Source organism: Sciurus vulgaris, assembly GCF_902686455.1.
Source record: "Sciurus vulgaris genome assembly, chromosome: 5".
In the NCBI taxonomy this organism is placed as follows: Eukaryota; Metazoa; Chordata; class Mammalia; order Rodentia; family Sciuridae; genus Sciurus; species Sciurus vulgaris.
In genome coordinates, this window is record NC_136465.1 from 115,260,281 (window position 1) to 115,284,333 (window position 24,053).

General features: G+C 45.6%; 2 protein-coding genes across 2 annotated transcripts; one reads left to right on the forward strand and one right to left on the reverse strand.

Annotated features, from left to right (window-relative positions):
- The first annotated feature begins 251 nt into the window (after positions 1 to 251).
- On the forward strand, positions 252 to 4,386 carry KRT18 (keratin 18). Its single transcript, XM_079142045.1, has 7 exons — positions 252 to 757; positions 1,450 to 1,532; positions 1,820 to 1,976; positions 2,586 to 2,750; positions 2,835 to 2,960; positions 3,607 to 3,830; positions 4,201 to 4,386. Exons 1-7 carry the CDS (start codon positions 338 to 340, stop codon positions 4,319 to 4,321), a joined length of 1,296 nt encoding a protein of 431 aa, XP_078998171.1. The 5' UTR covers positions 252 to 337; the 3' UTR covers positions 4,322 to 4,386.
- A 3,688-nt stretch (positions 4,387 to 8,074) lies between these two features.
- LOC306661447 (nucleophosmin-like) lies at positions 8,075 to 9,298 on the reverse strand. The gene has a single exon (XM_079140454.1). The coding sequence runs from the start codon at positions 9,187 to 9,189 to the stop codon at positions 8,317 to 8,319; it is 873 nt and encodes a 290-aa protein (XP_078996580.1). The 5' UTR covers positions 9,190 to 9,298; the 3' UTR covers positions 8,075 to 8,316.
- Between the last annotated feature and the right edge of the window lie 14,755 nt (positions 9,299 to 24,053).

Sequence of the window (24,053 nt, forward strand, 5' to 3'; positions counted from 1 at the left end):
AAACGTCATTTCCTGCCTGACCACTGCCAAAAACACCTGCTGCCCTTTGCGACCCTGATTAGTCACCCCTTTCTGAGGAACAAGGGTGGCCTTCGCCGGGCTGTGCTGAGGGTGCGGGGGTCGGGGTGGAGGTGGCTCAGGAGGGCGGGAACCCAGGGTGCACAGCCCCCGCCGCGGTCCACCTGTGGCTCAGGCTGCAGAGGCGGCACGGTGGCAGAGGCGGGGCCTGTTCGCAGAGGTCCCCACCTCCTGCCTCGGGGATATAACTTGGGTCGCCGACCGCCACCGTCTGCGGCCTGAACCTGAGTCCTGGTCTCTCGCCATCCTATCCGATAACATGAGCTTCACCACCCACTCCACCACCTTCTCCACCAACTACCGGTCCCTGGGGTCCGTCCGGTCGCCCAGCCACCGGGTCCGGCCCGCCAGCAGCGCGGCCAGCGTCTATGCAGGCGCCGGGGGCTCAGGCTCCCGGATCTCAGTGTCCCGCTCCACCAGCTTCCGGGGCGGCTGGGGGTCCGGGAGTTCGGCGGCGGGAATGGCTGGGGGTCTGGCGGGAATGGGCGGCATCCAGAGCGAGAAGGAGACCATGCAAGACCTGAACGATCGCCTGGCTTCCTACCTGGACAGAGTGAGGAGCCTGGAAACTGATAATCGGAGGCTGGAGAGCAAAATCCGAGAACATCTGGAGAAGAAGGGGCCCCAGATCAGAGACTGGGGGCATTACTTCAAGACCATCGAGGAGCTGAGAGCTCAGGTAAAAGGGTGCGGAGGGAGGGCACCCAACTCCCTGAGAACGTCCCGCCATTCATTATCTCTCCTCCCCACCCCACAGCAAGAGGAACTTTACTGGAGTGGGGTACACTGACTCCTTCCACCCTTTCATTATCCATCTCACCCCCTAGCCTCAAAAACCCCAAGGATAATGGGTAGACATGGGAGACCTCCTCCCCAGGGGATGGTAGGAAGGGGATAGGCATGAGAGCTTTGCAGGAGTGGACCGTGTGGCAGAAGGTGAGAAAAGAGCTATAAAGTGGACCTAGACACTGGCTTCTGGCTAAGGGGGACAGTTGGAGGGTTAAACGGATGTGGCTAAGGCTGAGTCATCCAGGAGCAAACAGAAGGCCTACCTGTGGGAGGGGCCAATCCTGAGGTGGGGGGCCCAGAGCAGGGGGTGAGCAGGTGCACTGGGAAAAAATGCCAGGAGAGGGCCAGGGAAAGAACTTACTAGTAACTGTTCACTTCCTCTAGCAGGCCATCCAGTCCGGTTCCAGCAGCAGGGGCAGAGTGCTGGGATTAGGGAGTTCATGAAATGGGAAGTGGGGCAAGCCTCTGGCTACTTCTGGGACTGGGAAGCTTTCACGGAAACTCATAACATCATCATACACTCAGCCCACCCATCATTGACTTTCCTCTCACGGAGCAATCTCTGTCCACAATCCCCCCCAGATCTTTGCAAATTCCGTGGACAACGCTCGCATCGTTCTGCAGATTGACAATGCTCGATTGGCTGCTGATGACTTTAGAGTCAAGTAAGTCTGGGGGTTTGGAGGGTGGGGGCTAGAGCTAAGTAAGAATGGTCTGCTTCTAGGGCTGGGTTAGGTAGAGGCTTTCCAGGGATCTTACTCAGGTGTGAGTGGAGAGTTAAGGTTCATTTACTCATTTAACTATTCACGTTTGTCCCCCACCATGTGCTGGAGGATTACCACCTGATTCCTGACTCAGGTTGCTGGTTCTCAATGGGCACAGGAGGTGGCACAAGCTGAGAAGGTTCTGGGTCAGAGATGGGGGACCCCTCTGATCACCTCTACACCTGCAGGTATGAAACAGAGCTGGCTATGCGGCAGTCTGTGGAGAGTGACATCCATGGGCTCCGCAAGGTCATTGATGACACCAATATCACTCGACTGCAGCTGGAGACGGAAATTGAGACTCTCAAGGAGGAGCTGCTCTTCATGAAGAAGAACCATGAGGAGGCAAGCAAGGCCAGGGACCCAAGGGACTGAAATAAGGGGAGGCAGGGAGTAAATGGAGCAGGCCAACAGCAAGCCACCTTGTAGGGAAATTTAGAACCAACAGCCCTCCAGGCTGGGACTGTAGTTCAGTGGCAGAGCACTTGCCTAGCATGCGCCAGGCAAAAAACCTACCAGTCTGAACTTTAATCAGCCTCCTCCAGTGGAACACATGTGCTCTGTGGATCACCAGAATTACAATGTGAAGAGGCCAAGATGGTGTAGGCAAGAGGAGATGAGGACACAGAGACAAGCAACCAGCACTGAGATTTAGGATTGATGGCAGAACCAATAGGGTTTTCTAGAAGAGGTCTAAGTAGCAGGTTTATGGAAGGAGGGCAAATGAAAGGACCTGGTGAAGTGAAGAGAGAGAAAAACCACCTGTGAGTGATAGACTTAGGCAGGGAGTGGGTGGCATTGCTTTTGGAGAAGTCCAGAACTAGCATTTTGGAGAGTACAAGCCCTGAGCTCCCTCTGGTCTCTTCTCCAACTGCTCCAGTCAGCCTCCAAGAAAAGCCAACCATAGATGAAGGGCCTGGTTGTAACTCTGATCCTGAGTCCTGTCTCCTTTAGGAAGTCAAAGGCCTTCAAGCCCAGATTGCCAGCTCTGGGTTGACTGTGGAGGTGGATGCTCCCAAATCTCAGGACCTCAGCAAGATCATGGCAGACATCCGGGCTCAGTATGATGAGCTGGCTCAGAAGAACCGAGAGGAGCTGGACAAGTATTGGTCCCAGCAGGTGTGCAGTGGGAAGGGCTGGCTGCTAGGGTATGGAGGGAGGCAAGCAGGGAAGGGGAGACCTGATGACCCTAACCCTCTGCAGATTGAGGAGAGCACCACAGTGGTCACCTCTCAGTCAGCCGAGATTGGAGCTGCTGAGATGACACTCACAGAGCTGAGACGCACAATCCAGTCCTTGGAGATTGACCTGGACTCCATGAGAAATCTGGTGAGCACCCTCTCATCATCACCTGTGCCAGCTCCTCTGGCCTTGGGCACAACTCTGTCTCAGCCCAAATCTTCCCATCATGAGTTTCCTTAGAGCATCATTTCTCTTTGTATTTCCCACAGCTCCTATCCCCACCTCCCACCCTAGCACTTGGCAAACAAGAGGTCCTCAAAAAATGTTTCAGGGCCAGTGTGGTGGCACACATATGTGTGTAACCCCAGCTACTCAGGAGGCAGAGGCAGGAGAATCATAAGTTGGGAGCCAGCCTCAGCAACTTAGTGAGACCCTGTCTCAAAACCAAAAACTCTTTTAAAAAGGGCTGGGGGTAGGCTGGGGTTGTGGCTCAGTGGTAGAGAACTTGGCTAGCACATGTGAGGCCCTGGGTTTGACCCTCAGCACCACATAAAAATAAATAGATCAAATAAAGATATTGTGTCCATCTACAACTAAAAAATGTTAAAAAATAAACAAAAACCAAAAAACAAAGAAAGAAAAGGGGCTGGGGATGTAGCTCAGTGGTAGAGCTCAATGGTAGGTAGCATCACTGGGCTCAATCCCCAGTACTATAAAAGAAAAAAAAGTTTCAGAGAGTAAAGGATGAGGAGTAGACTCAACTTGCCCTGCCCCTCCTTTCTGTGCTCTGCAGAAGGCCAGCTTAGAGAATAGCCTGAGAGAAGTGGAGGCCCGCTACACCATGCAGATGGAGCAGCTCAATGGAGTCCTGCTGCACTTGGAATCAGAGCTGGCACAGACCCGGGCAGAGGGGCAGCGCCAGGCCCAGGACTATGAGGCCCTGCTGAACATCAAGGTCAAGTTGGAGGCTGAGATTGCCACTTACCGCCGCCTGTTGGAAGACGGAGAGGACTTCAGGTGAGTAGGGGTCTCCCACCCACACAAGCAGGGGGGTCTTCCTCCCAAATCTAGAGTTTTTAGAAGCCCCTAAGGAGCTGTTCATTGGTATCCACTGAGCACTGGGCTGCTGGTCTGTGGGTGTTCTTGAGTCTTCAAGGGAATGATGGTTACGGAAGTTCCCTCCCTTGAGAAGGAAATGACTCGGTGTTGCCCCTAGCTATACTTGGGTACAAGTAAGATTTGGCTTTGAGTTTTCCTCTTCTGGAGGCCGCGACTGAGGGAAATTGGGACATAAATTTAAGGGCCAGGAGACTTTTATCTCTACCTTCCTTGTCTACCTTCTCCTCTGTGGGGCTGTTCATCGTCACGGTTTGGTCTTCTGTTACAGTCTCAATGATGCCCTGGACAGCAGCAACTCCATGCAAACCATCCAAAAGACCACCACCCGCAGGATCGTGGATGGCAAAATAGTGTCAGAGACCAATGACACCAAAGTGCTGAGGCGCTGAGGCAGCAGGAGCAGGGGACCCTCAGGGAACAGGAGATCAATAAAAGTTCGGAGAATTACACATCATTTTGAGTCTTCTTTGGCTTTTTCTTACAGTGCAAATGCCTTGATCCTACAGTCCCATCTCTGACCAGGCAGAAATTCCCTCTGACCCCAGGGGTTTTAGATGAGTGTGAGAAAGTAGGCAGAAGAGGGTCTGGATTCTTGGAAATACCCAGAGGGAGCAGCAGAAGGGAGGGTGTATGTCCCTCAGCAGTGGGGAAACCACAAAAGACTTGTGAAATCTTTCCCTTGAGGCCTAGTGATGATATAGGACCTCTGACTGGCAGCTGTTCAGTAGCAGAAATCTGAGCCAGAGGAGGACGTGGAGCCAAAGATGAGGGCCCAGGAGGGAGCAGGAGGCAGGGCCAGAGCACTGACCACCACCCCCCTTGCCACTCTGCATCCTTGGCCCATCACCCAGGGCTTCCCATGCAGGATACTCCAGTTCCAACCTGCACTCTTGTCCCCAAACCTGTGGTCCCCTAGTCTCTGCTCCTACATTTGATGGGAGTGTAGTTTTTAGAAGTCTGTAACACAAAATCCCTGTTCTGTGACACATTTTGGTGATGGGAAATAGATAACAAACAATAAGGATAATAAATATGCAAATTATATAGCATGTTAGAGGGTGATAAGTGTTCCAGGCTGGGAGGAAGAAGGCAATGGGATTGGTCGATGAGGGAAGATGAGGTGTGATGACCTTATGAATTTTCAACTAAAGCAGAAGATGGTTTTAACCTAAAAAAATGCAGCATATTTACTCTGCAAAGTAAGAATATGGGTGTCTTTAGTGGAGAAAAGTTAAAGGCAGCACCACTGAGGCCTATATTCCCTAGGAGAGACCTAGAGGACGCCAGGACAGGATGGAAATCATCCATGCAGGGCCCTGAGAGAAGGGTTAGGAAAGGATGGGAAGCAAAGGGAGTAAGGCCACCCTGAACAAAGTCTAAGCCGAGTTACAGGAGAGGTTAACTGTGCAGGCCAGGTCCCCTGCCCTCTGGGTTTCAGGACCCTTTAAATGCAGGAAAACATCCTATCCAGGAGCAAGGGGCTCTGGTGATATGCTTCTCACCCTTTTAAAATGTACCTTCCCTTGGGCTGGGGTCATGGTTCAGTGGTAGAGCATTTACCTAGCACACATGAGGCACTGGGTTCAATTCTCAACACCACATAAAAATAAAGTATTCGAAAGTGTACCTTCCCTGGAGAAAGAAAAAAAAAAAAAAAACAATTATTTGCTTCACTTCTGTCTGTTCTCTCCCTAACCCCCACTTGGTTTCCACCTCCCCCAACTTTTTTTTTGTTTTGTTTTTTTGTACTGAGGATTGAACCTAGGGGCATTCAACCATTAAGGCACATCCCCAGCCCTTTTTTATATTTTGTTTAGAGACAGGATCTCACTAAATTGCTTAGGTTCTCGCTAAATTGCTGAGGCTGACTTTGAACTTGCAATCCTCCTATTCCAGCCTCTGGTGCCACTGGGATTACGGGTGTGTCCCACCACACCTGGCCATCTCCCCATTTTTCAGGGGTCTGCAGGAGACAAACATTAGGGGAAAAATGATTGAGTTTTACTTTTCTGAGACTTGTGTTAGGGAAGCACTCCAGATGGTTTTCTTGCCCCCTCACTCTCCACCATCTTCCAGAAATGTAAGTACAGCATTGAATGGGCTTCCTCAAAACCACACAGGAGACCCTGAGGTTCCAGGAACCACTCCAAAGGGTTGTGCCACCCTGGCTGGCAATCTAATTCGTAAGAGGGAATCCAGCTTTCCTGGGTCCCCAAAAGAGAGACACAGATGGCCCAGCTGCCAGGGGTTGGGATGGGAAGCGAACAGGCATAAGAAAGACTGATCCCAGCAAAGTTACAGGACGCAGACCTGCCTGAAGGTACGACAGAAAGTCCCTGGCAGCACCTGAACAGTACTTAGAGTTGAGTCAAGCTGATCAGAGAAACCCAAGACGGTGCACCTGATACGATTATCCCTCCCATTAGACAATGTCTTACAGTTCCCAGGGCGCTTATACATTTGATCCTCATTACAATCCTGTGAGGTATGCAAGGCAGTGGATATTATTGGCTCTGGCTCAGAGAGTAGGATAGTGAGGGTCACAGAGATCATGTGACGTGTCTGAGGTCATAGAGCTAGAAGCTTAAAGCAGGAAACCACATTTGCAGGTTCCCAGTTCCAAGTTCCTTCCTCAGTGAGCTATAACTCACTGGCTGGCTGCACTTTAGAATCATCTGGGGAGCCATACAAAAATACTGAGGCCTGGGGGCCTCTTCCCCAGAGATTCTGATTCAGTTGTTCTAAGGTGAGGCCCCCCAAAGTGAAGACTTGGGAAATATTTGAAAAGCTCTGTAGACAATTCCAATAGGCAACCAAGTCTAGAGCCAGAGCAGACCTGTCCCCAGGAGCAGTACCAAGGCATTCCTTCCTGACTCCAGTCAAGGCAGAACCTATTTTTAACAAAACCCCAAGTCGCTAGGGCAATCCTCATTCTCCAGTTGGCGAAGGTGACCACCTGAGGGGCAGTTCATTTTGTACTCCAAGCACCAAAGGGAAAAATTAGCTATCCCAAAGCTATGATGGTGAGTTTCTTGTCCCATTTTGTATTCATCCCATTTCATCCATCCCCTGCCCAGGTGATCAGTTTATAAGTGGTACTAGAAGGTATAAAACAACATATATCATACAGTGCCACATGTACAAAAATAAAAGACAACTAGTATTAAGTATGAGACCTTCAAGGAAGGGCTCTGACAGTGGTTTCTCCAAAGTTGACTGGGTTTGAAAGCAGAAAGGTCCTAGTTACCTTCTAAAAACTGGCAATAACTTCATTTATGACCTGGGGCTACCTGAAATGATTGGCCTATGGACAAGAAGACTTCAGGAGACTACAGTTGTTGGATTAGACCATTTTGGTGGGAAAAGGAAATCAAAGGCTCTGGTGTGGTCTGGCTGCTTGGACTGTACTGGTGAACTTAGAGAAAGAACACAGCAAGCTCAAAATTCTAAATTCTTAGCCCAGGAGGATCAGTGTGCTTCCAAGACTGCCTAAGTGAACATTTCAACTCCTGTGGTCACTGGTTGATATAGCTAAAACCTCACCTGCAGGTTGGTAATTATATTCCAAGGTAAAATCACAGCCTTGCCAGAACTTAGTGAAATCCCAAGGTATTGATTGAGGCAGGATCCCATGAATGAGGAAACAGGCTTTGCGATATCATTAGGGATGCTGAAAGACCAGACCCAACTAAATCTCACTGGCTAGCAGAGGTAACCCACTCTTCTCTGTCTGATGAGGCTGGTCCTGTCTTGCTTGGAGATACTGTAATGGCTTCACCTGAGGTAGTTAACATGCAATGGGTGCCTCAGATGTATAAAAGGGGGACCAATAGAAAGCCTTTTTGTCGTTGTTGCTGTGCTGAGGATCAAACCCAAGGCCTCACATATGCTAGGCAAGAGCTCTACCACTGAACTGCATCCTCAGTCTCTCACCATTTTTTCTAAAATATTTTGCTGTAGGCCAAAATAATGTTTTTTTGGTTTTTTGGTTTTTTTTTCAGGGATTGAAACCAGGGGCGCTTAACCACTGAGCCACATCCCCAGCCCTTTTTTTTTTTTTTTTTTTTTTTACTTTATTAAAATACTGAGTTTATTTCACATGTGTGTTTTTGTCTCCCCACCATTTCCATGTCTGACACCACTACTACTATGTCCTATCATAACATTCCATACATACTTAAAAACCAAGCAAAGGGTGGAGTTCCATCTTTAAAACTAAACAGGCATTTTGGACAACACATTCTTGGCAATGGAACCTGGACAACATTTATCAAACACGGTAGGGAAAGTTCTCACTTTGCATTATAAAAAGGACAGCCAGATATTAACTGTTACAGAAATGAAAGAAGATGGAAATTTTTAACAAACTGTTCAAACTATTTTCTTAAAGAGACTTCCTCCACTGCCAGAGATCTTGAATAGCCTCCTGGTCAGTCATTCGGAAGCAATTCTTCACATAATTGACGAACTTGGCTTCCACTTTGGGAAGAGAACCACCTTTCTCTATACTTACTTGCATTTTTGCTTTAATGTCTTCTACAGAACTAGGTCCTTTTGGTGTTTTAGGAGTTTTTTCCTGTTTTTTGAAGGATTCTTGACCTTTTGATCTTGGTGTTGATGGTTTTGAGTCTTTTCCATTCTGGTTTGATTTTTGTGCATTTTTGGCTGGATTATCTCGTACAGATTTCTTCACTGGAGCTTTTTCTTCAGTTTCCTCATCATCAAAATCATCATCATCAACTTCTTCTTCATCATCATCATCATCTTCATCATCGTCATCATCTTCATCAGCAGCAAGTTTTACTTTTTTCTGGGGAATTTTGCTACCACCTCCAGGGGCAGATCGCTTTCCAGACACACTTAAGAGTTTTACATCCTCCTCCTCTTCATCTTCTGATTCTGCATCTTCCTCCACAGCTACTAAGTGCTGCCCACTAATATGCACAGGCCCTGAACCACACTTCAGCCTTAAGACCACAGGTGGTGTGATTTCAAAGCCCCCAAGGGAAACCGTTGGCTGAACAGACATTTTCAATGTTGCCAATGTTACTTTAATAGGACTGCCTTCATAATTCATTGCCTCTGCTTCAACAATGTGCAATTCACCCTTTGCACCAGCCCCTAAACTGACTGTTCTTAAAGATAACTGGTGTTCATTTTCATCATTATCCACCTTAAAGTGATAACCTTTGTCAGCCTTTAGTTCACAACCAAAAAGATAGTTCTGGGGCCTCAGGGGGCTCATGTCCACGTCCATCGAATCTTCAATGGGGTGGTAGCACGCACTTAGGTGGGAGAGAAGGCGGACGGAAAATAGGCTGCTGCCCTAGAGAAGAGACGCACAGGACGGAATCACGCCAGGGCCCCAGCCCTTTTTATATTCTATTTAGAGACAGAGTCTTGCTAAGAGCCTCACTAAATTGCTGAGGCTGACCTCAAACAGGTAATCTTCCAGCTTTAGCCTTCTGAGTAGCTGGGATTACAGGCATGTGCCACCACACCCAACTAAATTGTGTTGTTTCTTGATTTTAATGTCCTCTTGGACAAACTAAAACATCTCTAGAACTAGTGAGTAGAGTCCTGTCTTGAACCATTAGTAAATAGAACTGATCATCCCTTACCTTATTCCAGATTTGATTCAATTCACAGACTCAAAGACCTAATAAGGGTGAGTTCTAGTATTTTTAAGTATGTACTGTAGATTTTCCTTCTAGTTTTCCAAGGTACCTCCACTTCTTTACCAGATAACTGAGAATAGGAAAATGCACACAACTTTCAGAGACAGAGCCACCACATTGCACAATTTCAAGGCACCCCACTCCCAGGTGTGCAACCTCGCAGCTCTGTTTAAGGATCGCCAGATGCTAGCTCTGCAAATAAGATCTACCAGTTAGAATGAAAGGTTATGAGAGCCGGACATGGAGCCGTCTGCCTGTAATCCCAACAACTGGGGAGGCAGAGGAAGGAGAACTGTGAATTCAAAGCCAGCCTCAGCAACTAGCAAGGTCCTGAGCAACTTGGAGAGATCCTGTCTCATAATAAAAAAATAAATAAAAAAAAAGCTGAGGATGTGGCTCAGGATAAAGCACTCCTAGGTTCAAAACGCAGAACCAAATAAATAAGTAGACTATAGAGCTGCTTGAATAATTTTTTTTCTGTCTACCAATAATCAAAAAAATCACCAAAAGATATTTGCTTTTTCTTGGCAGGGGCAGTAATACAACATCTTTATTCTACCACAGTATTTCATCAGCTCTCTGGCTCTCTGGCAAAGGTTGGCCTGCAGGAAACTTGACCGTCTCACCATCATCCCACAGGACAATATACTGGCACACTACACAGATGACATCATGTTAATAGACCTTAGATGCTTTGGTAAGACACATAACACACCAGAAGGAGGAAATTCAAAGACTTCACACCTCAGTAAAGTTCTAGAGTTCAAGGATCTGGGATGTTGGAACAGCTTCAGAGTGAAAAATATGTTGCTTACTGACCTTATAATCCCTACCACTAAGAAAGAAGCACAAGACAAGATAAACTGCTCTGCCCCATTTGCCAGAAAACCATTAAGACTGAAAACTTCAATGCAAGGGTCTGCAGCTAATCTGGGCTGGAATGCAAGTAACTCTGCCACATGGCCTTATGAACTTCCTTTCAATAAATAGCTCCTACAGGACATCACCTAAGTATTTTGAATCACCCAACACAAACTAGTCTTATCTAAAGCCTTAGAATTGGGTGTGTGGAGCACATTTAGATCCGTCTCAAACCTTTCCTGAAGGTGTAACTAACCATATCGCACATCCAGGAAGCCCAGACTTAGTGGAACCTGCTCCTACATTGCTTTCCTCCCATACCCCCACCTTTTGGGCTCTTTAGAAGTTCCCTATGAACAATTGATCAAGAAAAAAAAATTCAGTCCAAGCCCTGAAAAACAACAAGGAAGGAAAAATCCTCCCAGTGGACAGAACTTCAAAAGATACATATGTTTGTTAATTATGGCCAGAGATAAGATCTATACCAATTCATGGACATTGGCTAATATTTTGACCAGAAAATAAAGGACTCAGAAGGAAAAAACTTCAGGGTAAGTGACAAGGAGTTCACTATGGGGGGATATGGGTTGGCCTCTCAGAATGGGCCCAAGATATGACTATTTGCATGTAACACGAATGTTCAACAAAAGGGCCATCACTAAAGATAAGACTCTTAAAAATCAGTAGATCATATGGGCTATTCTGTTGATTTGGTGAGCTCCTTTTCTCAGCCACCTCTGTGTTTTGCCCCATGGCCTCATGAACACAGTGGCCAGGGTGGCAAGGACAGAGGTTATTATATGGGCTCATGAACATGTGCCTCTCCTCATCAAAGTTATTCACGTATTGTCACTGATGAATACCCAGTGTGACAAGTCACCTTTGAGCCCCTGACAGGAAGCCAATCCTTGGCAAAGGAATTAGCCGCTTGAGGTGGGTTATTACATTGGATGGCTTTTATCAAGGGGGATACAGTAATTTGTTCTCTCCAAAAGAGACACTTTGGACATGGATTTGCTTCCCTGTGAGCATCATCCAAGAACTTTGTTGAATATCTTATTCACCATTATAGCCATTAAGGCATGCCATGCCCAGCATTGCTTCAACTCTTTCATAGGAAATCCAGAGAGGAATACCACCAGTCAGCACCTCAATTTTAGCCCAGTGAGACTTGGGTCGAACTTCTAACCTATGGAGCTTCTAGGTGAAAAAATGTGTGTTGTTTTAAACTATTAAGGTTGTGAGGCTTTGTTACAAGAGCAAAAGATAACCAAGAAACCCTCAGTGGACAACTCGTCTTCTCTCATTTCCAGGTAATCTATGTAATGTACTTATGGTTAAAGGACAAGGATAGAAAAGAGACCGAGAGCTGTGCCAAAGCAGTGAGTTTTGCCACAGACCAGACTGGAACATGTCAGAAGGTTATGGGAGAGAGACCTTCAGGAAGGTGAGATGTGTCTGAACAAATCAAGAAAAGATTTAATACTGTCAGAGAGAAGTACATAGAGATCCCTGAAGATTTATGATTTTAAAAAAATCAATAACCTAGGACTGAGGGTAGGACTCCGGTAGAGAGCACTGCCTGCCAGGCACCAGGCCCTGTGTTCCAGCCCTAGCATTGTACAAATAAAAATAAAAACAGAAATAAAATAACTTTCACTATCTCTGGGGAAAACAAAACAGTGGTGTAGAAAGGAAGAATAGTCATAATATATCAAAGAGCTCTTGTGCAAATCAGATTTGCAGAGTCATAATAATGGCGATGCCCAAAACTGCTGTATCTAAAATCCTAACATTGCTGTATTGGGAAGATGAGGAGATGGGAAGCAGGTATGTGTGTCTCTATGTTGGCAGTAGGCCTTCTCTTAAAGAATGGCTAAAGAAAGTTCTCTGGACAGAAAGGAAATGACAAAAAGAGGAATCTTAGAAAATTAGGAAGGAAAAGAAACAAAGAATTAAAATATGGGTAACTATATTTTCTTTTTCTTCTTGAGTTTCCTAAATTGTTTAATATCTGAAGTAAAAACCACAACACTGTCTGATATGTTTCTGTATTATACAGGAAGAAATTAAGATAATTGTATTACACAGAAAACAAGGTAAAAAAGAAAAACATAAAGAGACACACCTATAATGTCAGCTACTAGGAAGGCTGAGGCAGAAGGATGGCAAGCTGTACCACTGAGCTATACTTCCATCCTCAGTTCTTTTTTTTTATCTTTTTGGTGAGACAGGTTTTCACAAAGTTGATCCTCCTGCCTCAGCCTCCCAAGTCACTGGGATTACAGGCACGCATCAACATGCCCAGAAAACACATTATTTTCAAGTGCTTACTGAATATATGCCAAGATTAATCATATCCTAGACTATAAGACAAATCTCAAATAATTGAAAAGAATTAAATCATATAGAATGCTCTCAGACCAGTGAGCCATTCTAGAAACCAACAACAGAAAGATAACAGAAAAACCTCTAAACACTTAACTTGGGAACTAAATGATACATGTCTAAAATAACTATGGGTCAAAGAAGTCTCAAAATAAATTTAAAAATACACTGAGCTGGGCATAGTGGGGCACTCCTGTAATCCCAGCAGTTTGGGAGACTGAGGCAGGAGGATCTCAAGTTCAAAACCAGCCTCAGGCCTGAGTGAGGCCCTAAGCAATTTAGTAAGACCTTGTCTCAAAAATCAAAAAATAAAAAGGGCTCTCTCTGCTTCCTATAGCCATGTCTTGAGCTGCTTTCCTCTGCCACACTCTTCCATCATGTTCTGCCTCACCTCAGACCCCAAGGAATGGAGTTGACCATCTATGGACTAAGACTTCTGAAACCAGTCACCATGTATCCAAGAAACTTCACTCAAATTAAGTTGGCCTGGAATCAAGAGTACCAGTTTGTTGTCTAAATGATTTGGCTGATTTGGAGAGAGAGAAGAACAAGCCAGGGCTACTGCAGTACTAAGCACCAATGTTATCACAGAAATCTTAAAAAAAAAAAAAAAAATTGAACTTACCTGGCTCAGTGGCACCTGTAATCTCAGTGACTCAGGAGACTGAGTTAGGAGGATCACAAGTTTGAGGCCAACCCCAGCAACTTAGTGAGACCCTTAACTTAGCAAGACCCTGTCTCAAAAAATAAAAAGGACTGGGATGTAGCTCAGTGATAAAGCTCCCCTGGGTTCAAGCCCTAGTAGAAAATAATAAATAAATAAATAAATAAATAAATAAATAAATAAATAAATAAACAAACAAACAAACAAAAATTAAAGTAGAATATATCAAAATGTTCTAGAACATATCAAAGTGATAAACAAATACAGCAGTGTCAACAGGGAAATTTATGTTTAGGTTAGAAAAGAGGGAAAGTCTTGAATTAATAATCTCAGCTCCCACTTCAAGAACCTAGGAAAATAGAACAAATAAAAATAAATAAGAGCAAATAAACCCCAAGCAAGCAAAAGGAAAGAAATTGTAAAGGTAAGAGCAGAAGTCAGAGTTGGGGATATACTCATGGCAGAGCACTGACCAAACATTCATGAAGCCTTGAGTTTGATCCCTAGTTTTTGTTTTGTTTTTGTTTTTTATGTTTCTGTTCGTTTGTTTGTTTTTTGTTTGTTACCAGGGATTGAACCGAGGGGCACTTAACCACTTAGCCACATCCCGGCCACCCTTTATTTTATTATTTTTAAAATTTTATTTAAAGACAGGGTCTGGCTAAGTTGCTTAAGTCTCTGCTAGATTGCTGAAGTTGGCTTTGAACTTGTCGTCCTCCTGCCTCAGCCTCCCTAGCCACTGGGATTACAGGCATGGTTCACAATTTGATCCCTAATACCTCAAGAAAAAAAGCAGAAATCAATGAAGTTGAAAACAGAAAAGCAGTACAAAGAAAGAAAGAAACAAAGAACTACCTCTTTGAAAAAAGTAATAAAGTTGACAAATCTTTAGCAAAACTGACAAGTTTTAAAAGACAAATAACCAATATTAACGATAAAATGGGATTTTTTTTTTTTTTTTTTTTTTGGTAGATATAGACAAGCTTACTTTAAAATATATGTGGATTGTGTGGTATTAGTACAGGTACAGACACAGATCAAGGGAACACCACCAAGAACCCAGAAACAGGTCCACAAGAATACACCCAACTGATTTTTGACAAAAGTAAAATAATCAATGCAGAAAGCATCATCTTTTCAAGAAATAGTGATGGAGAAACTGGACATCCACAGGCAAAGACCTTGAGCCATCTCGCATCTTATGTAAAAATTAACCAAAAATTGCTGGGTGTGGTGGCATACACTAGTAGTCCCAGCCTGGGCTATTTATTGAAACTCGTCAGATAGATGGAAGGACAGATAGGTAAACAGGGATGGGGATGTGGCTCAGTGGTAGAGCAGATGGGGTTCAATACCTAATACTGGGGGGAAACAAAGTTTTAGTAAAGAGCTCCCCGCTTTTCTTTTAGGAGACTTTGGGGAGGCTGGAAGGGGGCGCCGGAGCCAGGGAACTCGCCAAGGGCTCTCCCAGGAGTTCAAAGACGAACTGGAAACCAGGAGACTCTCACCTGGATTGCTGGGGAAGGCGTCGCTCAGGGCCTTAGCCCAGCCTCAGGGCGGGGGACACCCAGGCGCCACCTGCTGACTGGCAGGGGCCGCAGCGCCTTCGCCTGTCTGGATCCACAGAGTTGCCAGGGTCCCAGGACGCAGCGGGAAGGAGGGCGTGGGCAGGAACGCAGCTTCCCCACGCAGCTTTCTGGGCTGTGAGCCGAGAGGGCGGGAGGCGCAGAGCCAGGGCAGTTCCCCAAACCGCACACCAAGTTCCTTAAAGGGGGTCCCGCCTTCCAGCCCGTCTGTCCTCGTTCCGGTTGAGTCCAGCTCACTCTGCTCTCCCCTTGGGTCCCAGGCTTTGATGCCATCTCTCTGTCCCTGCTGGCACCCACATCCTGCTTTAACATTGGCAGAGGCTTTAAGGGGAATCCCACCCTGCCTCAAACTGCTTTCTCTTCCCGTTCCTCCTCACCTCCCTGATTGAGGTTTGCAGGGGCCTCCGATCTGGTCAGACTGGAAGAGGACCCGGCAGGTACCAGGGTAGCGAGTTGGCCAGGAGTCCACTGAAGGCTATCAGAAGGAAAGAGGGCCTCTGGAGCTAGACGTGACCGGGGCCAACGTATCTGAGAGGCAGACTTCAAATAAGACTACCTGGGCTCAAATCCCTGGTGAGCCAGTCACTTGCTGGATAAACTTCATGGAAATTCCTTAACCTCTTAGTTCCTTAAATTTCTTTGGTCCAAAATAGGACTTAAAAGAGCATTCTTAGTTGGGAGTGGTGGCCCTGTAATCCCATCCACAGGGGAGGTTGAGGCAGGTGGATGGAAAGTTCAAAGCCAACCTCAGCAATGTAGCAATGCCCTAAGCAATTTAGCGAGGCCCTGTCTCAAAATAAAAAGGTCTGAGGATGTAGCTTATGGTTAAGCTCCCCTGTGTTCAATCCCAGGGGAGGGGGAGGAATGCATTCTTAGCAGGGCACAGTGCCTCACACCTGTAATCACAGTGACTCTGTGGGAAGATGGCAAGTTCTCGGCCAGCCTCAGCCATTTAGACCCTATCTCAAAATAAAAATTAAAATGACTGGGGATGTAGCACAGTGGTGGAGTATCCCTGGGTTCCATTCTCAGTTTGGACAGGAGAAGGGGGGCAGAATACATTCAGAATACATTCTTGAGTCTGTTGGGAGGATTAAATGAGTTAATACATGTAAAGTGTTATATATGTATATATGTAAAATATATATATATTTTTTTGTTTATATATGTATATATATGTATGTGTGTGTGTGTGTGTGTGTGTGTGTGTGTGTGTGTGTGTGTTTTCTTAATCTGGTCCACAGTAAGGGCTGTATAAAGTGTGATATTAAGTTAGTTTGGGTACCAAAATTTCAGTGTCTTCTTCCCAAGTTCCAGGATGGCTCCTGCCCCTTCCCTTTCTGGAAAACTTGCCATAGTATGCCCAGTGGACATCGAGGATGAGAAGGGTGGTGTATAGAACCCCACTCTACACCCAGCCAGTCCCTCACCTAAGAGGGGGTCTCTCCCCACTCCAAACCCCGTGGAAATCCTTAGCTATCTTTGGTGAATGGAGGTAAGGAGAGGGATGATCCGGCCCCACCTAGTCTGGGTTACCCACCATAATGAAAACAGGGCCTCTACAATCTGAACCCTTGTCCCAACCCTTTCCACCTCTACACCCTTGAGTCGACCACGTTCTGGCCTTGGGTTTTGATTTTGTTGTTGTTGTTGTTGTTGTTGTTGTTGTTCTGTTTTGTTTTTTTCATGAGAAAAATAAAGTTTTTCATGGCTCGGGGTATAGCTCAGTAGTAAAGTGTTTGCCTATCATGTGTGAGACCTTGGGTTCTATCCCAGCACCAAAGAAAAGAAAAGGAGAAAGAAAGAAAGAAAGAAAGAAAGAAAGAAAGAAAGAAAGAAAGAAAGAAAGAAAGAAAGAAAGAAAGAAAGAAAGAAAGAAAGAAAGAAAGAAGAAAGAAGAAAGAAAGAAAGAAAGAAAGAAAGAAAAGAAAGAGAGAGAGAGAGAGAGAAAGGGAGGAGAAAAGGAGGGAGGGAGGGAAGGAAGGGGAAAGGAATGGAAGGGAAGGGAAGGAAGGAAGGAAGGAAGGAAGGAAGGAAGGAAGGAAGGAAGGAAGGAAGGAAGGAATATTTCTTTCTTGAGCACACATTTAAATGCAAGACACTGGGTTGGTCTACCTCAACTGTATGAAGGGAAGTTGGAGGATCACCTAAAGTAATACAGATAGAAGTGAGTCAGGAAGTTCTACATAGTTCCACACATTCTGCAATCCTGGAATTCTAGGAAACTCTCCCCATCTCCCTCTGCCTGTCTCTCACTCCCTTCCCATTACTCATGTCAGTCCAGGAAAATAGGAAATTTTGTCTGTTTGATCCTCAAATATGACCTCAGCACTTTGTACAATACCTGGCACATGGTAGGTGGTCAATAAATGTGTTCTGAATTACTGTCCAAAGTTTGGCCTTTTCAAGTCAGAATCCTCTTTGTAACTTTTTTTTTTTTTTGGGGGGGGGGGGGACCGGAGTACAGGGGACGGAACCCAGGGTCACTTAACCACTGAGCCACATCCCCAGCCCTTTTTTTTATATTTTATTTTGAGACAGGGTCTCACTGAGTTGCTTAGAACCTAGCTAAGTTGCTGAGGCTGGCTTTGAACTGTGATCCTCCTGCCTCAGCCTCCCAAGTTGCTAGGGTTACAGGCGTGCACCACCATGCCCAGCTCTCTCTGTGCCTTTTCTGACATCTGGCCTCTGTGTGAAGACTTCACCACAGTGCAGCCACCTAATTACTGGAACATGACTGCTCTTTCTGCTGCGCTGAAATCAACCTTTTAGCCTTCTGGACCAGCTATCCTGACTAGAGTTGCACAGAACTCCCTCTCCCATATGTTTCACGTGGGAGGAATTTTCACCTGGGTAGAAGGAGCCCTGAGCACAGGGTCAAGGTGTAGCTCCACTGCTGCCCTGGATGCCACCTGCCTGGGGTTGAGCCCTGCAGCCCTCTAAGGAACAGCTATAGAAATTGAATTACAGGGTGCTGAGGTTGTGGCTCAGTGGTAGAGTACTTGCTTAGCACTTGGGAGGCACTGGGTTCGATCCTTAGCACCACATTAAAAAAATAATAATAAATAAATGAATAAAATAAAATAATAATAATGAAAAAAGAAACTAAATTACAGGAATCCTCAGATCTCAGGAGGTTATTTCTCCACCTGGTCAGAACATGGTCAGTAAAGGCCCTGGTCAGAACATGTTAAAGTACACCAGCTGGAGGGATTTAGAATAAGATGTTGGGAGACTCTAAGGGCATCACCATGCTCTGAGTCTATAGCACACAGTTCTCCTTCCTTACCCTGCAACCCACCAGGAGCAGTGGGGTCACTGAGTCCCTGCAGACTAGTAGACACTTCCCCATCCCCCATCCCCCTGAAGATCTTTTTTGATGGTACTGAGGATTGAAACCAGAGCCTCATGCGTGCTAGGCAAGCTCTCTACCACTGAGCTGTGTTCCCCGGCTACCTGCCTGAGGCCCTTCGTTAACATTGTTAGGATTCCTCCAGGCCCTCCCCACACATGCCTGTGATGAAGGCCTGCTTTGTGTCCACTGCTAGAGCTAATGATTTACAGTCAAGGCCAAACTGAAGAGCTAGGGAGCCAAGATGGGCAGAAGAGGTGGGAAGGCCCCAGATGTGGGGAATGAATTTTCAGCCCCTAGTGTCCTAAGCCCTCCAGCCCAAGGTATTTCCCTTTACTACATCATTCCCTCTGCTCCTCCTGAAAGCCACTGCCCTCTCCCTGAAGCCTCCCTCAGCTGCACCACTGTTCTGTTCTCTACCTCATCATCCTGCCCACTAAGGTCTAAAGCAGGATTTTTTAGAATGAGACATACAACCAGAAAAGTTGGCTAGCCAGTACATAAATATATTTTCTAATACAATTAATTAAATAGGGTAGGACAGATTGGATCAGAGTACATTCCATATGATAGGGGTGAATTAAAATCCCTTTGGATTCTAATTTTAAAAAGTATAAAGTCACCAGTCTAGAACACTTGGTTCCATCATTTAGAAGGTCAAGTTTACTTGGGTTGCAGTGGTGCACACCAGTGATCCCAGCAACCAGGAGGCTGAGGCAGAAGGATGGGGTAGAGCACTATGGGTTCAAACCCCAAACCTAAAAGTAAAATAACTAAAAAAAATTTTTTAAAGTCTAGATGAATGACCCATCTGCTTTACCTCTTCCTCTTCCTCCTCTTGCCTTGATGCAGCACCTCCAATAGAACTTTCTGCAGTAATGGAAGTGTACTTCATCTGTGCTGACCAATAATGGAAGTCATTAACCGCATATGGCTTAATCTATGGCTAGTGTGACTGAAGAAACAATTTTCAACTTCTATTTAATTTCAATTAATTTAAATAAGCCCAGTAGTAGCTAACAGTTAATGGCTACCATATTGGACAGATAGTACAACTCAAGACGGTAAGTTCCCTGTGAGCAGACTATCTTGCTCAGGACTATATCCTGGTATTTAGCACTATTTCCACACACATTAAGTCACTAATAAACTAAGTTGTTGTTTTCCTTTTTTTTTTTTTTTTTTTTTTCTGTGAGGCTGGGGATTGAACCCATGACCTCATGCATGCTAAGCAAGTGTTTACCACTGAGCCACATAACCGGACCTTTTTATTTTTATTTTTTTATTTTGAGACAGGGTCTCACTGAGTTGCTTAGGGCCTTGCTAAATTGCTGAGACTGGCTTTGAACTCATGATCCTCCTGCCTCAGCCTCCCAAACTGCTGGAATTACAGGCATGCACCACCATGCCCGGCTGTTGTTTCCTTTTTTAAAGACAAAAAATAATAATAATAATAATAATAATAATAATAATAATAATAAGGTAGCCCTGTTAGTGTAGAGTTTGCCAGTTTCCAAGGTATAAATATTCCCATTGGGATCAGTTTCAAGCTGCTGTGGTTTCATTATGGCAAGAAAAATTTTCAAATTTAATAATCTGCTCTCACCAACTTCTACATAAATGAACAAATGAATGAATGAATAAAGAAGCAAATAAACCACTAAGATTAGGGGTCTGCAGGCAGATCACCCAGGGGAAGGAGGAATCAGGAGAGCATCTTTTAAGATGTTAGCAGACAACTAACTTTACCCTTGGAGCCCCTCTTTGTCCCAGGACAAAACCTAGTGGAAGAATGTTTGAATTTCCACAGCCTGTGACCCCACTGTACACACACCCCAACTTTCAGAAACCCCAAGAGCCTTGTGGCAGGCCTCAGCCTAAGTCACTCAAGCCAGAGGAAAATCCCATACTGTATGAAAGCTGTAGAATGAATTCTAAAGCTTACAGAAGGAATAGTAAACTCAAGCAGTTTTTTAAAACTTTCCCAGGTAGAGCACAGCATTCCTCCTCACCTAAACAGCCTTGTAATAGGAAGGTACTAAAACTATAAATCTTTCTGTCTTTTAGAAATGCTCTATGCAAATGTTTATAGGCCCCAGGCACCAATTGCTACCTCTGCTTCTGAAGTGCTTTGCCACCCTCCCCAGGGTCACTTCTGCATTCCAGACGTGTTCATGGGAGGAGGGGCAGTCAACCTTTTAGTGGGACAGCTTGGATCTAGGGCCAGACCCTCAATTTCAGCCCTAACTGATTTGAAACACAAAGCATTACCAAAAACAAAAGAAAGTCAAGCAGAAAACACAAGATACAAGAAAAGTCACAGGTTAATTCAGACCCAAGGTCTGGCAAGGCAGTAAATGCTAACAGGTGCTCAGGAAAAAAATGGTGATGGTGATTCACGGCAGAAGTGGAACATGGCAGACACCAGGGCTTGTGCAATGAGAGGGTTGTACATTCCAGATGCAAAAATAATGAGAACAATGTCTCTAAGGTTCAACTGCATGCCTAGCACCTAGTAGGTACTCAGTAAATACAAGCTCATTGGCTTTACTTGAATTGTGTGACTAGGATTCCAGAGACTCTAAATCTTCACTCCAGGCCGCAACAGTGGCAAGAGAGGGTGGTGGGCAATGCCAAGCTTCAGGTAGTACATCCCGGACCAGGGAGATAACCTTGAATTAGCAGGAATAGCCTTGAGTTAGCAGGAATAGCCAGGCATGCAGTGGGGCTAAGCTGAGCCAAAAGCATCAACAGAAGGGTCTTGTCCCTGCAGCTAGTATCAGGGATGCCAGCCCTCTACCTGTCCCCAAGGCCCCAGGCCCAGATAAGGAGATGACATCCTACCTAAAGAACACAGCTCTGCCCACCAACTCTTAAAACCCTACAGCCCACCTTGGCACTGCCTTGGATGCCGTCTAGCACCGAGCCTGGCCACGCGGTGCTTCTCAAGGCTTTGAGATTCCTCTGTTGGCTGGATAGTCACAGCCCTGATCAAATCCAAGCCGTCCTGAGGTCTCCCACAGCTTCTCCCACCTGCCGCCACTTCCAGGCTTCTATCTCTCCAGCCCAACCCCTGTCAGAAAGTTCTCTGGCTTGTGTAGACTCTCCCCAACTAATACAAAATCATTTGTAAAGGCAATATAGTCATATTCAATCTCTTATCCAACTATTCGAAACTCTAGAAAGCTCTAAACCCCCCACCCAAATTCTTGGTAACTCACACGTAGAACCTGTCATAAGGCTATTTATAGTTTTGTGGGTTTTTTTGTTTTTTTTTTTTTTTGTGGTGCTAGGGATTGAACCCAGAGCCTTATGCTTGCAAGGCAAGCACTCTACCAACTAAGCCATATCCCCAGCCCCACTATTTATAGTTTTATATGCCCCATTTAGTGTGAACATTCACACATCTCAATGCAAAAATATCATTGTGGCTGATTCCATGATTCCAGGTGCTATCTCAGACCCCACTGTGGTTTTCCTTATTATATCCTTATTATATGTACCACATTTCTCTTCTAAAATCAAAAAGATTCTGAGCTGGGTATGGTGGCACATACCTGTAATCCCAGTTACTTGGGAAGAGGATTGCAACTTTGAGACTAACCTCAGCAACTTAGTGAGACTCTGTCTCAAAATTAAAAAAACAAGGGCTAAAGATGTAGTTCAGTAGTAGAATGCTTGCCTAGTATGCACAATACTCTGGGTTCATTCCCCAATGCTGCAAAAGAAAAAAAAAAAAAAAACGAAAGCAAGATTCCGAATACTGAGAGTCCTCTGGATCCAAGAGTTCCATTAAGGAAAGGTGGACTTGCAGCCTAAACCCAGGGTTTAGACTGAAGAGATTGGAAGGTTAAATGCCTGCTCCACTCAGAGATGCACAGGCCCCTGCCAGGCAGAACAGACAGGGCCTTGGAGCTGTTGGGCAGAGGGGTCCCAGGAAGATGAGAAAGGGTGGGAGAACTGGGACAGCACAGGACAGTGGCTACTTACTTGTTGCACACAAGCACAGTGCTTTAATACTGTCACCAGCCTGTGGCAGCCTGAGGGTGTACCTGCTACTCACAGTCATGGCCTTGCCTGTCTCTCCCTGTAGCCAGACCTTGAGCAAAACACTTATCTTCTTGCCTGGGCTTCCTTTTTTTTTTTTTTTTTTTTGGTGGTACTGGGATTGAATCCAGGGCCCTGTGCTTGCCTGGGCTTCTTTGTCTTTTAAAGGAACCTATCCAGGAGCACTGGAGAGAGATGGAAGGACTGAAGCATGGAAAACACTTAAGGAACTCAGTGGGCACCAGCTACTTCGCTTGCTCTTTCTCCAGTGAGTACGCCTAGACCACTCTGTACCATGCCAGGCCCCTGTGGGCAAGACAGAGCCTAAGTTACAGTCTGAACTCAATGAGAGACAGAATGTGTACAATTAAAAGCAAATTTGGACTGAACAGATTAAAGTAAGATTTCAGAAGAGAGCTCTGCCTGGAGAAACAGCAGTGTGGCCAATAAGAAAGGTGCCCCAGGCTGTGTCAGGAGCCCAGTGTCCAGGCTGACTCACTGTGCAACTGGAACAAGACTTATTTTTTTTCTCAGCCCAGTTTTCCTCACTGACAAAATGCAGATCTAGCCTTTGGTCTCCTCAAAGGTCATTCCACTTTGATGCCAGATACCTTCAGGACTGCCTCTTAGGAGTCTAATTTATCTTCCGATGATTCCCAAGGTTACCACCAAACCCAAATGCAGAAGCCAAAGGAGGCAGGTTTCTGCTCAAAGGAAGGACTTTTAGTGGGGGGGTATTGAGGATTGAACCCAGGAATGCTTTATCACTGAGCTATATCCCCAGCCCTTTTTTAATTTCCTGACATGGTCTCACTAAGTTGCTTAGAGCCTTGATAATTTGCTGAGACTGGCCTTGGACTTCTGTTTCTCCTGCCTCAGCCTCCTGAATCGCTGGGATTACAGGAGTGCACCACTGCATCACCTGGCTCAAATGAAGGACTTTCTAAGGTGTTCTCTTACAGTTAGAAAGGGAGCTTGCCTCTCCTCATCCCAGTGAGATAGGTTGGGGTTTGTTCTTGGGTAGGGAGTCAGAGCAGATGACCAAATGGTCACTTCCTTCTGAAATTCCATAAGCTCTGACTCAAAGGAGGCATTGGGTTTGCAGAGTATTTACCAATTTACCAGGTAAATCTGTTTAATCTTTGTAGCCAGTCTAGAAGACAGAGGGGCCAGAACTCAAGTCCTGGGCCTCAGGAAAAAGGAAGTTGTCAGGGGCAGGAAGGAAGAGCAGAAATACCCTTCAGGACACCTGGATATGATGTGGCCCATATTAAGGGAGGGGAATTTATAGTACATGTGTCCTGGTTTAGATATGAGGTGTCCACCAAAAGTTCTTTTGCGAGACAATTCAAGACAATTTAGAGATGGAATGACTGAGTTGTGAGAGTTTTAACCTAATCAGTGCATTAATTCTCTAATAGGGATTAACTGGGTAGTAACTGGAGGCAGGTAGGGTGTAGCTGCAAGAGCTGGCTCATTGGAAGGTGTGCCTTTTGGGTATATATTTTGTTCTTGGCAACTAAAGCTCTCCGTCCACTTCTGGTG